Raw genomic sequence first — 14,103 nt, forward strand, 5'->3', positions numbered from 1 at the left:
GTGCCATTCGCTTTAAGTGCATTTACTTAATCTCAAAAAAGTATTAAGAAGTGAGTCCTTTTATTAATCCGACTTTACACACCAGAGGTCTAAGGCCTAAATAAATGAGCAATTTGCTTAAGATCATATGGCTGGTTATTGGTGGAGTCATGCAAGTCTGGAAACAGAGTCATCGCTAACTCCGGTTCAGTGCTACACGAGTGAACTGTCTACATCAAAACAATAACATATTATGAGTGCCCACAGTATGGAACACATACGGTAACCGCAGTCCAGCCAGCACCCCTGCAGTGCCCAGAGCACCAAGCACCCATCGGTTGACCCCGCATGCGTGACGCTCACGCGCGCAGTCCCCCTGGCTTCTTCCAGGAAGGCTGAAGCGGCCTAATCTCGGCCAAAAGATCAGGACGACTCGATCTGGGCTGGACTCCTTCTGCCTGAGCATCTGATCCGAGCGTCGGCCGGGCTAGGAGGAGCCGGCCCCCGGGAAAGATTTCGGATTGGGGGACAGGAAAACAGAGGGCGGAGTCTTGGGGGGGAAGCGAGAAGCCGCATCAACCATGTAAGCAGCTTCGCTTCCTGCCGCAACCGTCCGCGGCCTGAGGAGCCCACCGCCGCTCGCGGGGGCCGACTTCCGGGGGCTGAGCCATTGAAGCGGAGGCTGGGGTAGGGGGCAGCCGGCGCGGCCGGCGCAGGAGGCGCAGGTAAGGGAGGGGGCCTGGAGCTTGGCCGGCTGGGGCTCAGCATGGGAAGGAGGCCGGTATGGGGAGCTTCTGGGCCAGAGCTGAGGTGAAAGTGAGAACCAGGGCTCCGCAGTCGGGGGCTAGGGCCTGGCTGCGGCTGAGCAAGGAAGGGCAGAGAATCTGGCTTTAGAATTAGCTGGTCCTCCCCATTCTCCGGCTGCCTTGTCTGGCGAGTGGGGACGGAAGCCGGGTGGGGCCCTTGAGATTTCCTTGGAAACATTTGAAGTTCCTTTGCCTCTATCTCGACCCTTACGCCTGAACTTAATTAGGAGGGGAAGAGTACAGTTACTTTTCCCTCTGAGTGCATGAGTTCTGAGTTTGTCAGAGGCGCATCCGTAGGCTGGAAAAGAAAGTTCATGAGCTGCAGAAACGATACCAACCGTGGGGGTTCAAATATGTGCTTGTCTTTTTAAATGCCTCTGCTATTTGAGACGATTCCATTTCAACTTAGGTTTTGGAGTCTCTTGAGGAGGAGCATTATTTCCCAATTAGTGTTTACCCTTTGCTTAGAATGTTCCCAACAGGAGGATGAGAATGGAATGTGTTGGAAACTTTTAAGACTTAGGGGTTTTCTGCCCAATCAGAGGTTATTCCTAAGACAGTCAAGAAATATAAGAAGTGCTAGAATTCTGTATAAAGCAAGTTATTCGTGTGTATCTGATGTGTATACATGATTCATTATCTATTATTGACGCAGTGCATCCTGTGTTGTAAAATATGTCCAGTGTTGACAATAGAGGTAGTCGCTTGGTATAGTGTACTTATTTCTGATTTATTTGAGCCCCTTTTTTTGGCACTCCAAAACTCCCACTCTGTCAGTTTTCTTACAAAAAATGTTCTTTCTTCTGTGTTTGTGACAAAGATTGTGTAGGTTAAATCTCTTCTGTGGAGCAAGGCTAATTTCCTATGTTCTCCCTTTTTCTGCTTTCTGGATCGTGCTCTGGTTTTCCTTTAGGCGTGTTGGTCAAAAATTGAACAATAAATCTTTGTTGATAGAAGCTAACATTTCCAATATTCAGCTTTCCTAAATTATTACATTTCCAGTTTTTTTTTTTTTTTTTTTTTTTGAGAGACAGAGTCTCGCTCTGTCCCCCAGGTTGGAGTGCAGTGGCGCGATCTCCGCCGACTGCAACCTCCGCCTCCCAGGGTTCAGGCAATTCTCCTGCCTCAGCCTCCTGAGTAGCTAGATTGCAGGCGCGCGACACCACACTCGGCTAATTTTTGTATTTTTAGGGGAGACGGGGTTTCACCGTGTTAGCGAAGCTGGTTTTGAATTCCTGACCTCAGGCGATTCACCCGCCTCGGCCTCCCAAGGTGCTGGGATTACAGGCGTGAGCCACCGGGCGGGGGTCTCCCTCCCTCGTCCAGGCTGGAGTGAAGTGGTGTGATCTCCGCTCACTGCAGTCTCCGCCTCCCAGGCTCAAGGGATTCTCCTGCCTCGGCCTTCCAAAGTGCTGGGATCACAGGTGTGAGCAACCACGTCCGGCCTTTACTGACTGGCTTCTGATAGTTTGTAGTAGGTTTGCATATATTAGTAGCCTTAATTAGAAATGGTGAAGTATTGGTGATATATCAGAAGGCTTTGGGTAGGTAGGTTAATAGGACTGATTACCACTCAGGAAAGAGTCCTAATTTATATTTTAAATTGTTGTTAAGCTGCTAAAGAGTGAGAGTTATAAGATAATTTTTTCAGGGCCCTAGTGTCATTGTGTAATTATTAGGGTTAACTATATGATTGGGTTTATATTTCAGAGACTACACTTGCTAAGTGTTTTCATGGGAATTTTTATCTTCTTATTTCCAAAGCCGAGTATAATTTTTGTGTAGATAACCTTTAGAAGTAATTCTAAGACTCTTTAGGCAGAATGCCATCTCTGCTTCTGACATTACTTGTGTCAAAGTAGAATGTAGGCTGTTTTCCAGGGGTGGTTGTTACGGCCATCACATTATCATTTCTCTCCAGAGCTCTTTTTTTTTTTTTTTTTTCCCCCTAAATAAAATAGAGATGAAGTTTCGCTATGTTGATTAGGCTGGTCTGGAACTCCTGGCCTCAAGCGATCCTCCCGTGTCAGCCTCCTAAAGTGCTGGGATTACAGACATGAGGCCACAGTGCCTGGCCTCTTTTTTTTTTTTAATATAAAAAAAACACAAACTTTTTTTTTGAGTGTATACTTAATCAGTTATCAGCTTACTTCCCAACACTTTTTGCTGAATTGTCATGACACTTCAGAAGGATTGTTGATGATTATTCTCAGTGGAAGATATTAGAAACCTTCCTTCCCCTTCTTCTTCCTTTTCTCCTTCCTCTTTCCTTCCCCTTCCTCTTCCTCTTTTTCTTCCCCCCCAATAAACATGTATTGCCAAAATTCTGTTTAAGTCAGTGGTTTCATTTCTGCCTTAATTTATTAATTAAATTATTGATCAGACAAAGCCTTAAGTAGTTAGAGAACGCGGATAGACTAAAAGGAAAGTGTGAAGAGCTACAAAAGTAATTTTGATTTAGGTAATACTTTTGGGGTGAGACTTGGGGTATAGTGACAGTTCTACTAATGTCTGTGTGACCCCCAAGAAAGTTGTTTTAGGTTCAGAGTACCTTGGTTGCCTCAAAGGTAAAATGTCATAAAGCCAGCTGTGTGTGCCTTCCAGGATTGTAAGAATAAAATGAGATGGTAGCTATGATTTTGAATGTGAAAGGCATTTTACCGAGACTGTAATGTCCTCTTTGTAAAGTGGAGACTAGATTATAAACTATAGTATATATATTGTTTTCTCCAAGGGAGGAACCTTGTCTTTATTTTGAAACAGTAGGTAGCCTCCTGGTGGCTGGAACATGCTTCTACCTGCGGGGGCCCAGTGTGTGGGCCCTAGGGATCTACAGAGCTCAGTACGCTTAGGAAGTGTTTCAGGAAGGCCTCCTAGTTGATGCTGTCCTCATGTCCTGCCAGAACAGTCTCCTCCTCAGCCATCTTCCCTCCCAGGATGGTGAGGACTTGTCTGAGCTCTGCTCCCGTGACTTTGCTGTTCCCCTCCTTGACTAGCACATGAAGCCCTCCAAGTAGTCCTCATATGTGCCTTGGTTCTGCTGCTTGGCTGCTGCCTGGAGCATGGGCAGGAAAGTCTTGAAGTCCACATGCCGGGACTTCAGGTCATCACTCTTGGGGTTCCCCAGGATCTTCATCACCTTAGCACTGGTGAGGTTCTGGTCCAGGGCCCCCATCATGTCCCCAAACTGGCTGTATGGGATCTTGCCATCCCCCACTCAGTTAAACAGCTTGAAGGCCACCTTGAACTCCTCCAGCTGATCCTTGTTAAACTTGATCACCACTTTGGAGAGATCAACTGGGGGCTCCTTGGTTTTCTCAGGGGCCTGGGGGATGGGATAGCTGGCTCAGCTTTGGTCTTGGCTGGAGGGGCCCATGCTGCTGCTGGCTTGGCAGCAGCTTTGGAGATGGAGGGCCCTGCTGGTTCCTCCCAGAATATCCTTGGGAGGCATGATGTCTGGTGGCCAAAGGACAGTGTGCGGATGGGGGCACCCATCTCTTGCAGGGTCCGTGTCTGGGCCAGACTACAGTATTTTTTTTTTTTGTGGATGGAGTTTTGCTCTTGTTGCCCAGGCTGGAGTGCAGTGGCGTGATCTTGGCTCGCTGTAACCTCCGCCTCCTGGGTTCAAGCGATTCTCCTGCCTCAGCCTCCTGAGTAGCTGGGATTACAGGTACCCACCACCATGTCCAGCTAATTTTTGTATTTTTGGTAGAGATGGGGTTTCACCATGTTGGCCGGGCTGGTCTCGAACTCCTGACTTCAGGTGATCCGTCCACTTCGGCCTCCCAAAGTGCTGGGATTATAGGTGTGAGCCACCGCGCCTGGCCCAGTCTACATTATTTTAATGATTAGAGTTATCCATGGTTCTTCTCTTTGAAATATAAATCAATATGGCAGAAAATAGTACTTTTCTGTAACTTCCATCTGGTGATGTGGTTAGCTTTATTGCTTTGGTTGAAATATGATTTTTTGGTTATTTAGAAACAAAGCCCTTTAAGAAGATCTTCATCTTAATGTCTCTATGAATTGAGGCTTAAAGGGAGGAAAAACCAGGTTCATGTGTTTAGGAGCAAAGATAGTGGGGAACAACTTGTTGATTTGAATAGTTGTCATAGGTCATGAAGTGTAGCTTGAGGTAATTGTTAAAGTTTTGTAGACATGTCATTAGAGAATGACTTTCATGTCCTCGTCTTAGAAATATAATGATTTTTATATTACTTTTTAAAATATAAAAGTTGAGGCCAGGCATGGTGGCTCATGCCTGTAATCCCAGCACTTTGGGAGGCTGAGGCGGGTGGATTACCTGAAGTCAGGAGTTGGAGACCAGCCTGGCCAACATGGTGAAACCCCATCTCTACTGAAAATACAAAAAATTAACTGGGCGTGGTAAGTGTGCACCTATAGTCCCAGCTACTCAGGAGGCTGAGGCAGGAGGATCACTTGAACCTGGGAGGTGGAGGTTGCGGTGAGCCAGGATCACGCCACTGCACTCCAGTCTGGGCGACAGAGCAAGACTCCATCTCCAAAAAAAAAAAAAAAAAAGTTGAAATAAGGAAAATAAGACTGAAGAATTTATGTGTGTGTTGTATAACTAGCTTCCCCCCATAACTTTAAAAAGCTGTTGTGTATCCCTTCTTCCGAAACATCTTAAAATGAAAGAGCTAGAAATGATGTGAAAATGCTTATTTTTCTTTCTGCCTGCTCACATTAATGCTTTACCTCCAAATTTTTTATTAATTTAAATATTTTCTATAATTTGAATAGTAATGTTTAAAATTGAGTTGGCTATCAGATCATAGTTGTAGATGATTGGGGCTCTTATGATTTAGATAGCAGTGTTTTCAGTCCTTTGGGATATATGAAGCTAGATTTATTTACTGTTTGTTTTCATAGTCTGAATTTTCACAGAATAGGATTTTCTGGATATTTCGATGCTGTTTGGAATCAACTTTTGAGCTTCCTGAGGAATTTAGATTTTTGCTTGTTTCTTTTGTTTTTCAGACTCATGAAATGGCCACAGATGATAAGACGTCCCCAACACTGGACTCTGCTAATGATTTGCCTCGATCTCCTACTAGTCCTTCTCATCTCACACACTTTAAACCTTTGACTCCTGATCAAGATGAGCCCCCTTTTAAATCAGCTTATAGCTCTTTTGTAAATCTCTTTCGTTTTAACAAAGGTAAGACTTATTAAAGATAAGAGGTTTGATTCAGGTCTGATTGTTTGAAATGCTCCTTTGTCTCCAGTGGCTCACCATGATCATATAGTGGTTAGTACTCTGTTCAGCTTTAATGTTGGGTCTGTAAGAAAGTGAAATATTAACAAGCGATAGCTTTAATCGTAGGTCTCCAGGGTTTACTGCTGAAGAGAAAGCTAGAATTTTCACTGTAATATCATTAATTATTGGTAACTAAAGGTCTGGATTAAAAACTAAATGTTAGGCCAGGCGTGGTGCCTCACACCTGTAATCCCAGCACTTTGGGAGGCTGAGGCGGGTGGATCACGAGGTCAGGAGATCAAGACCATCCTGGCTAACACGGTGAAATCCCGTCTCTACTAAAAATACAAAAAAATTAGCCGGGCGTGGTGGCGGGCACCTGTAGTCCCAGCTACTCAGGAGGCTGAGGCAGGAGAATGGCGTGAACCCAGGAGGCGGGGCTTGCAGTGAGCCGAGATCGCGCGACTGTACTCCAGCCTGGGTGACAGAGCGAGACTCCATCTCAAAAAAATAAAATAAAATAAAATAAAAAACTAAATGTTAAAAGGAGATTTCTTTTAATAGAGAAAGTAGTCTTTTTTTGTTATTCTTTTTTTCTTAATATACTTTAAGTTAGCCCATAGAATGGACTTTGTTCTTTTGGGGGTTAATAGCTAAAATATTTAAAGCAGTGAAACTGAAAGGAACAGTACATGGGAGGAAAGGTTTATATTTTTCAAAAATTGGAAGCTGTCAGTAGGCTTCTTGTTGACTTAAAACTGTTAGACTAAGGTGTACATGTAATGACATCAAATGGAAAGATACTTTTAAAATGAGCTCTTTTTAAGTAATATGTCTTTTACTTGGGACAAGAATTAAAAAACATGGCCTATATCTTTTGTCTTTCGTTTGTTTGTATTACTTGAAGTATGTTAGAAAGTAATTCTTGTTGTTGTATAGAATTTGGAGAGGTTAATAGTGTTAATTAACTCAGTAGAACCTTTAATAATATTAACTGAATTTTATTTATGATCATGTTTAAAGTGCTATGAGAACCCTTTAGTACATTTTTAAGACAATGATACTTAAAAAAAAAACTATTTTTTAGAAGAGTTTTAGATTTACAGAAAAATTGGGAAGATAGAATTTCCATATACTCCCATACCCAGTTTTCCTCATATTAACATTTTACATTAGTCTGGTACATTTGTTACAATTAATGAACTGTTATTGATAGATTATTAACTAAATTACGTATTTTATTTAGATTTCTTGAGTTTTTACCAGTTGTTCTTTTTATATTCCAGGATCCCATTTGTCATACCACATTACACTTAGTTGTCATAAGACAATAAAATTTCTATTTAGCAAATGTTTATTGGGTACCTCCTTTGTACTGGGAACTGTTTTAATAGTGTAAGGGATCTGTCCAATAAACAGACCCAAAAAATCCCTGCCTCCATATGAAGCTTGCATTTTGTTTCCTTTAATATGCTCAAGAAATTTCTAATGAAAAGTGAAACAAATAGGAGATCATATATACCAAGGGTGTGATTATTGGCCTGTAATTTTGCCTCCTTCTTTGAATTTTCTTTTTTTAAAATCTAGGCTGGGCACAGTGGCCTGTGCCTGTAATTTCAGCACTTTGGGAGGCTGAGGTGGGAGGATTGCTTGAGGCCAGGAGTTCAATACCAGCCTGGGCAACATAGGGAGAACCTGCTTTTATTTAAAATTAAATAAATGAAAAAGGAAAAAAAAATAATTTTTAGTTACGCATATAATACATGTATACATTGTTGCCTGAAAATTTCATCTACTTCCTTCTCATTGCTGAACTCTCAGTCTTTAAGTAATGCCAAGCGTTCCCTTGCTACAGAGAGAGCAGAAGGAGGCCAGGGAGAACAGCAGCCTTTGAGTGGAAGTTGGACCAGCCCTCAGCTCCCTTCAAGGACACAGTCTGTTAGGTCACCCACACCTTATAAAAAACAGCTTAATGAGGAACTCCAGCGGCGCTCTTCAGCATTAGGTAAAACAGTGTTCTTATTTCATTCCCTTCTATATGCTAGATTTTTCCACAGTCACTGTGTTTCCTAGGTTGTTTATAGCAGGACTTAACTTTCCTGCTATTTGGAATAGTAAGATACTATTTGAAATAGGTACTGTTTAGAGTAAATAAAACTCTTACCTCGGTAGTGAAAGAATTTATTGACACCTGAAAAAATTCTTAAATGTCTCATTAAACTTTAATTTAGGCAAGGCACAGATTTCTTGACTATTTTTTGATTAATTACTTGCTTGGGTTTCAGCCGAGAACAGTTTGCAACATCCCCAGGAGAACACAGGTTAGTTTCCACTTTGTGAATGAATTCTGCATCTGTTCTTGGGGTGCTAGTGAAATGTGATATGCATGCCTCTGGCTGCAGAACTCTGTCAACTCCATTACTGGGCTGCCACTTGCTCTTGGCCTTCTGTCCTTGTTGGGGTGCAAACTGTCAGTGTGGCTGAATAAGCTGAGCTCCTCTCATCTGTCTGTTTTCCATTCTGGTCTGCTACACAGTCATCTCCTTCATTTTCATGCTCTTCTGATGAGTATGGGCTGGGGATTGGTGTCAGAATTGAGAGATTAGAAAAAGAGAGGTGGTTTATGTTTTATTTCTGTCAGATTTTTCAACTTGGTGGAGTGGTTTGCCTAAGTCAAGGTGACAAAGGAAGTGGGAGGTGGCATGATAGAGGGGAAGGGATGCAGCATTGGGAATTAGATGCCCCAGAACACCAGATCTCATCTGGTGTGGCTGATCTTCTCCCAGGTAGTGGTGGTTGGCAGAAGGATATTTTATTGTGAGTTCAGACTTGGTCAGCCAGAACAAAGAGAAACCGAGCAAAAGAAGAGTTTCTACCCGAGCACTGGCACAGAGCTGGCTGCATCACCTGCACAGGTTTTCTAGGGCAGTGAGCCTCAGCCAGGGTTACATCAGCCATTTGGAGGGAAGAATCAGAAGATGGGGAGTGGGAGAGGGAGAAAGAAAGGAGCTCTCCTTTTATTCCAGATAATCTCTATTTTAACTTTTAACCTCAATAAAGTCTCCTTAGCTCTTGAATCTGACTCACAACAACACTCTTTTTGTTGAGGGAGCTGTTTTGACTAAATCCCATGCTGAATTGAGTGTAGGATTTTTTTATTTCTAAAATCAAGTTAGACTAGAATGTAATATTTTAGGAGTTACAAATTGGCAGCCTGCCAAACCTTGCCATTGGTATTATGATCAACTTGAACTTTAATATCTCCAGGTGGAGCCTTTACTGTCTAGTTTCCTTACTGTCCTTCTCAAGTCTACTTGATTATTTGATTCTATCTTGAAGGCATTTGAGCTTCAGAAGCCTGGTGTTGTTTGGCTAGTCAAGTTCTTTTCCCTATTAAAAGGGCTGTAATTCTATAATTTACTAGCTTTCCGACCTTAGGAAAGTTATTTAATTTTCTAATGTTCATTTTGCAAGAGAAGCAGCTAAGGCTATTTGCCTAAGGGCATAGAGCTAGACCAAGTTTTCTCTCTGGGTTTCTTTCATCTTCAGCCAACATCTGTGATTCTCTTGGTTCCAAGAAGGGTCTCACTCATCCTTTTTCAGCGGATGATGCTATTACTACTTTCTTATATTCCTAATTGGCTAAATGCCAGGGACTTCACGAGTTTTTGCCTGCTGCACGGAAGCACAGCCATTATGTTTCCAGTAGCTTCATCTGTCTCCTTTTTCAATTTGTAGATCATGGAGAGTTGTTTTTTGTTTTGAGACTCAAGTTTAGTTATTCTAATACAGTAGCAACACATCTGAGGTATGTGCTAAAATTAAGATATAACTTTATAGAAAGATAAAAGTTGCCAAAGTTTTCTAAAATAGGTACAATTTTGGTAGTTACTTCAGTGATTACATTATCTTGGGAAATTCTTTGTAAACTTTAGATCTCAACCTCTCATTTCTTTGTAATTCTTTTTTTTCCCTCCCAGCCAAAACAGCACCTATCTAGCAAATGGTGAGTTTGAGGAAGATTCAGAGTGGGGTATTTTCCAGTTTACTTTGCCATAGGTTTTCAGGTTGATGGGTTTAAGCTAATAGGATGTTCATCCTTTTTGTCAAAACATCTTTGCTTCACCTTAGGTTTTGTAACTGCCAGAAATAGGCAGAAACTTCAGTTGTAATTTTGGTCTAAATTAAGGAAATAATAAGTGACAACTTTGGTGGGCATACCCTATTTTGGCCACGAGGCTGGAATTTGGGCTTATTAGTGATAGATTTGGCTTCAGTATTGCTATGTCAGGTATAAATGATCCTTTCCTATTGGGAGCTGCGGGGTTGGGGAAGTGACAGGGAAGGATAGGATTGGAGTTTTAGCAATTTTCTGGCGGTTTTAATTTGCTTGGACATAGGTCAGGTTTTACCATGGCAAAATTTGCCATCCTGGATGTTGTGAAGTCTGTCAGAATCTTTGAAGGCTGGGCTATTAAACTTCTTTCTGATCATCTTCTGTATGAGACTTTGGATATATGGTCTACAGATGCAGACAGAACTGAACTGTTTGATCCTATTGCTTACCTGTTTGACTTTAGAGACCAAGCTAAGTTAACCCTCCTTCATTGCTTTTTCTTCTGCTAAATTTCTAGCACGCATTTATTATAGGTTGGACCAAAGGGCTTAAGGAGTCATTAATGAATTTTGGACCATTTAAGTGATGTTCCCATTCCAGGCCTGAAAACCATCAATGGTCTCAGACAATGCTTGTCTTAGGCAGCCTTGACTCGCTTGTAAAACAGCATTTTACATGAGAAGAAATACTTTCAGTAGCCTCTTACCCTTATAAAGACTTGTTTTAACTCTCAATTCATATAACTGGGTAGGAGAACATAATTATATGCCAACAATAAGAGGCAGTTTTCATCACATATATACCTTGTTGTATATAGATACTAGGGACTGTTAACAAGGTTGCTTTTTTTTTAATCCAACTCAGACACAAGAAGGAAAGCAGAACCTACCTTTGGAGGTCATGACCCTCGTACAGCTGTTCAGCTTCGAAGCCTCAGCACAGTATTAAAACGCCTCAAGGAAATCATGGAGGGGAAAAGCCAGGTACTGTCTAGAGGCTTTGGAAGATTACTTATTAAGCGCTTATGGGGATCATGCCATACCTAATGAAAATGGCTTAATGCCACTGAAAGAAAGTTTAATTAGCGCTTCCTCTAGCTGTGAGCACCCTATTTTTATACATAAGTTCTTAATTTTATTGTAGTCTAATTTATCAGTTTTTTTCCCGTTATCCTTAGTGCTTTTCGTGTTCTGTTTAAGAAGTGTTTATCTAGTTCAGGGCAGTAGATATTCTCCTATGGTTTCTTCAAGAAGCTTTATTATTTCTGTCAAGTATAGGGGTCAGGCTTCCATTTTTCCTCATGGATGTCCAGTTGGATATAGTACCATTGTTTTTGAAAAGACCATCTTGCACTGATTGCATTATAAATTCCACCATAAGTCCATATATGTGTGAGGGTGTGTCAGGGCTCTCTTTTTCTGTTCCATACCTTTATTTTTTTCTATCCTTGTACCAGTACCCTGTCTAAAATTATTGTAGCATTAAGAATAAGTCTTGATGGCTGGTAATATTAAGTCCTTCAATTTGTTCTTCTTCAAGATTGTCTTGGTTATTTTGACCTTTCGTATTCCCATATGAATTTTTGAATTAGTTTGTTTTCTGCAAAAGAAACCTTTGAGGATTTCATTTGCCATTGCATATTAATAATCAGTATTTTCAAGAAGCCTTCACACATTTTTATTGTTATAGGATAGTGACCTGAAACAATACTGGATGCCAGATAGCCAATGTAAAGAGTGCTATGACTGTAGTGAGAAATTTACAACCTTTAGGCGCAGACACCATTGCCGACTATGTGGGCAGATTTTCTGCAGTCGTTGCTGTAATCAAGAAATCCCTGGAAAATTTATGGGCTATACAGGTAAATGCATTTTATTGCCAGTTTACAATTTTTAAAGGTCATAACTATAAGACACTTATAATACAGGATAGTGTTAAGCCAATTTTCATTTTGGGTTTTATGTGTAAGACATGGGGACACAAAGGTGAGGGAGACACAGCTTTGCTTTTAAGAACTTTCCTATTGAATAATACAGTAGATGGGACTTATCATAAATAACTAGAGTAAAAGTGTATTTATTGTAGATGCTAGCAAAAAACTATAGGAACATTAAAATTTATTAGACAAGATCGTTAGAGTAGATTACTAATTTAAATCACTATGACAGTTTTCATTTTACAAAGTACAGATCTTCCTTGACGTAATTACATGACACTGTGCTTTGGCAGTGAATTGTGTCTTACTCAGATTCTTCCGTAAGGAACATAGTCAAATTTCAGCAGTACAGAAAATTTAAGTTATTTCTTGAAACAGAAAAAACTGAACAATGGTGTGTTGATTTATACAGTGATTTGGGAGTAGAAGGTAGTCAGAAATTACCTGAAAAACAAAACTCCTAACATTTCTCTCATGTTATTTTTGTTGTTGTGAAGATCTTTCTGTCTGCTCATTTTTTTCCACCTAAACTACTACAGAGTTCAGAATCCCATTATCTGTCACCCAGAACCCCATTAGCTTTTACAACAGCTTTTTTGTTTGAAAATTACTTGTATTTCTTTTTTTTTTTTGGTAATAATTTCAACTTTTATTTTAGATTCATGTTTGTTACAGGGGTATATTTAGTGATGCTGAGATTTTGCATATGACTGATCCTGTTACCCAGGTAGTGAGTATGGTATCCAGTAGTTAGTTTTTCAAACCTTGCTCCTCTTCCTCCCTCCCTGCTCTAGTAGTCCCCTTGTCTATTGTTGCCATCTTTATGTCCTTATGTACTCAGTGTTTAGCTCCCACTTGTAAGTGAGAGCTTGTGGCATTTGGTTTTCTGTTCTGTATTAATTTGCTTAGGGTAATGGCCTCCAGCTGCATCCATATTGCTGCAAAGGACATAATTTTGTTCTTTTTTTATGGCTGCGTAGTATTCCATGGTGTATATGTACCACATTTTCTTTATCCATTTCACCATTGGTGGCACCCAGGTTGATTCTGTATTTGCTATTATAAAAAGTGTTACAATGAACATACGAGTACATGTGCCTTTTGATAGAATGATTTATTTTCCTTTGGATATATACCCAGTAGTGGGATTCCTGAGTCAAATGGTAGCAGTTCTGTTTTAAGCTCTTTGAGGAATCTTCAAACTGTCTTCCACAGTGGCTGAACTAATTTACATTCCCATCAGCAGTGTATAAGCATTCTCTTTTCTCTGCAGCTTTACCAGCATTCGTTTTTTGGCTTTTTAATAACAGCCATTCTGACAGGTGTGAGATGGTATCTTATTGTGGTTTTGATTTGCATTTCACTAATGATCATTGATGTGGAACATTTTTTCATGTTTGTTGGCCACTTGTAGGTCTTTTTTTGAGAAGTGTCTGTTCATGTCTTTTGCCCAATTTTTAATGGGGTCATTTGTTTTTTACTTGTTGAATTACGTTTCTTATATATTCTGGATATTAGATCTTTGTCAGATGCATAGTTTGCAAGTATTTTCTCCTATTCTGTGGCTTGTTTGTTTACTCTGTTGATAGTTTCTTTTGCCATGCAGAAGCACTTTAGTTTAATTAGGTCCCACATGTCAATTTTTGTTTTTGTTGCAATTGCTTTTGAGGACTTAGTCATAAATTGTTTCCCAAGGCTGATGTCCAGAATCGTGCTTCATAGGTTTTCTTCTAGGACTTTCATAGTTTGAGGTCTTATATTTAAATCTTTAATCCATCTTGAATTAATTTTCGTATATGGTGAAACATAGGGGCCAGTTTTATTCTTCTGCATATGGCTAGCCAGCTATCCCAGTGCCATTTATTGAATAGAGAGTCCTTTCCCTGTTGTTCATTTTTGTTGACTTTGTTGAAGATCAAATGTCTGTAAGTGTGTGATTTTATTTCTGGTTTCTTTGTTCTGTTCCATTGGCTTGTGTGCCTGTTTTTGTACCAGTACCATGCTGTTTTTGTTACTGTAGCCTATTCCTATGAAACTACCAATG

At 40.6% G+C, this 14,103-nt stretch overlaps 1 protein-coding gene and 1 pseudogene across 17 annotated transcripts in view; one reads left to right on the forward strand and one right to left on the reverse strand.

Annotated features, from left to right (window-relative positions):
* Nucleotides 1–524: 524 nt before the first annotated feature.
* The window catches only part of PIKFYVE (phosphoinositide kinase, FYVE-type zinc finger containing), a 91,843-nt gene continuing 78,264 nt past the window's right edge, over nucleotides 525–14,103 (forward strand). For 5 of the 17 annotated variants that reach the window (XM_019022160.4, XM_055379515.2, XM_055379516.2 and 2 more), the window contains exons 1-6: nucleotides 525–704; nucleotides 5,787–5,967; nucleotides 7,862–8,011; nucleotides 8,292–8,327; nucleotides 10,988–11,106; nucleotides 11,813–11,984. In XM_019022160.4, coding sequence (XP_018877705.3) covers nucleotides 5,796–5,967; nucleotides 7,862–8,011; nucleotides 8,292–8,327; nucleotides 10,988–11,106; nucleotides 11,813–11,984 — 649 coding nt within the window. In that variant the 5' untranslated portion in view covers nucleotides 525–704; nucleotides 5,787–5,795. Of the gene's footprint in view, nucleotides 705–5,786; nucleotides 5,968–7,861; nucleotides 8,012–8,291; nucleotides 8,328–10,984; nucleotides 11,107–11,812; nucleotides 11,985–14,103 lie in introns of those variants that run through there. The other 12 variants (XM_019022161.4, XM_055379518.2, XM_055379514.2 and 9 more) reach the window with 6 other exon arrangements.
* Nucleotides 3,608–4,280, reverse strand: LOC101124055 (myosin light chain 6B-like; annotated as a pseudogene).

Source organism: Gorilla gorilla, chromosome 11, assembly GCF_029281585.2.
Source record: "Gorilla gorilla gorilla isolate KB3781 chromosome 11, NHGRI_mGorGor1-v2.1_pri, whole genome shotgun sequence".
Taxonomy (NCBI): Eukaryota; Metazoa; Chordata; class Mammalia; order Primates; family Hominidae; genus Gorilla; species Gorilla gorilla.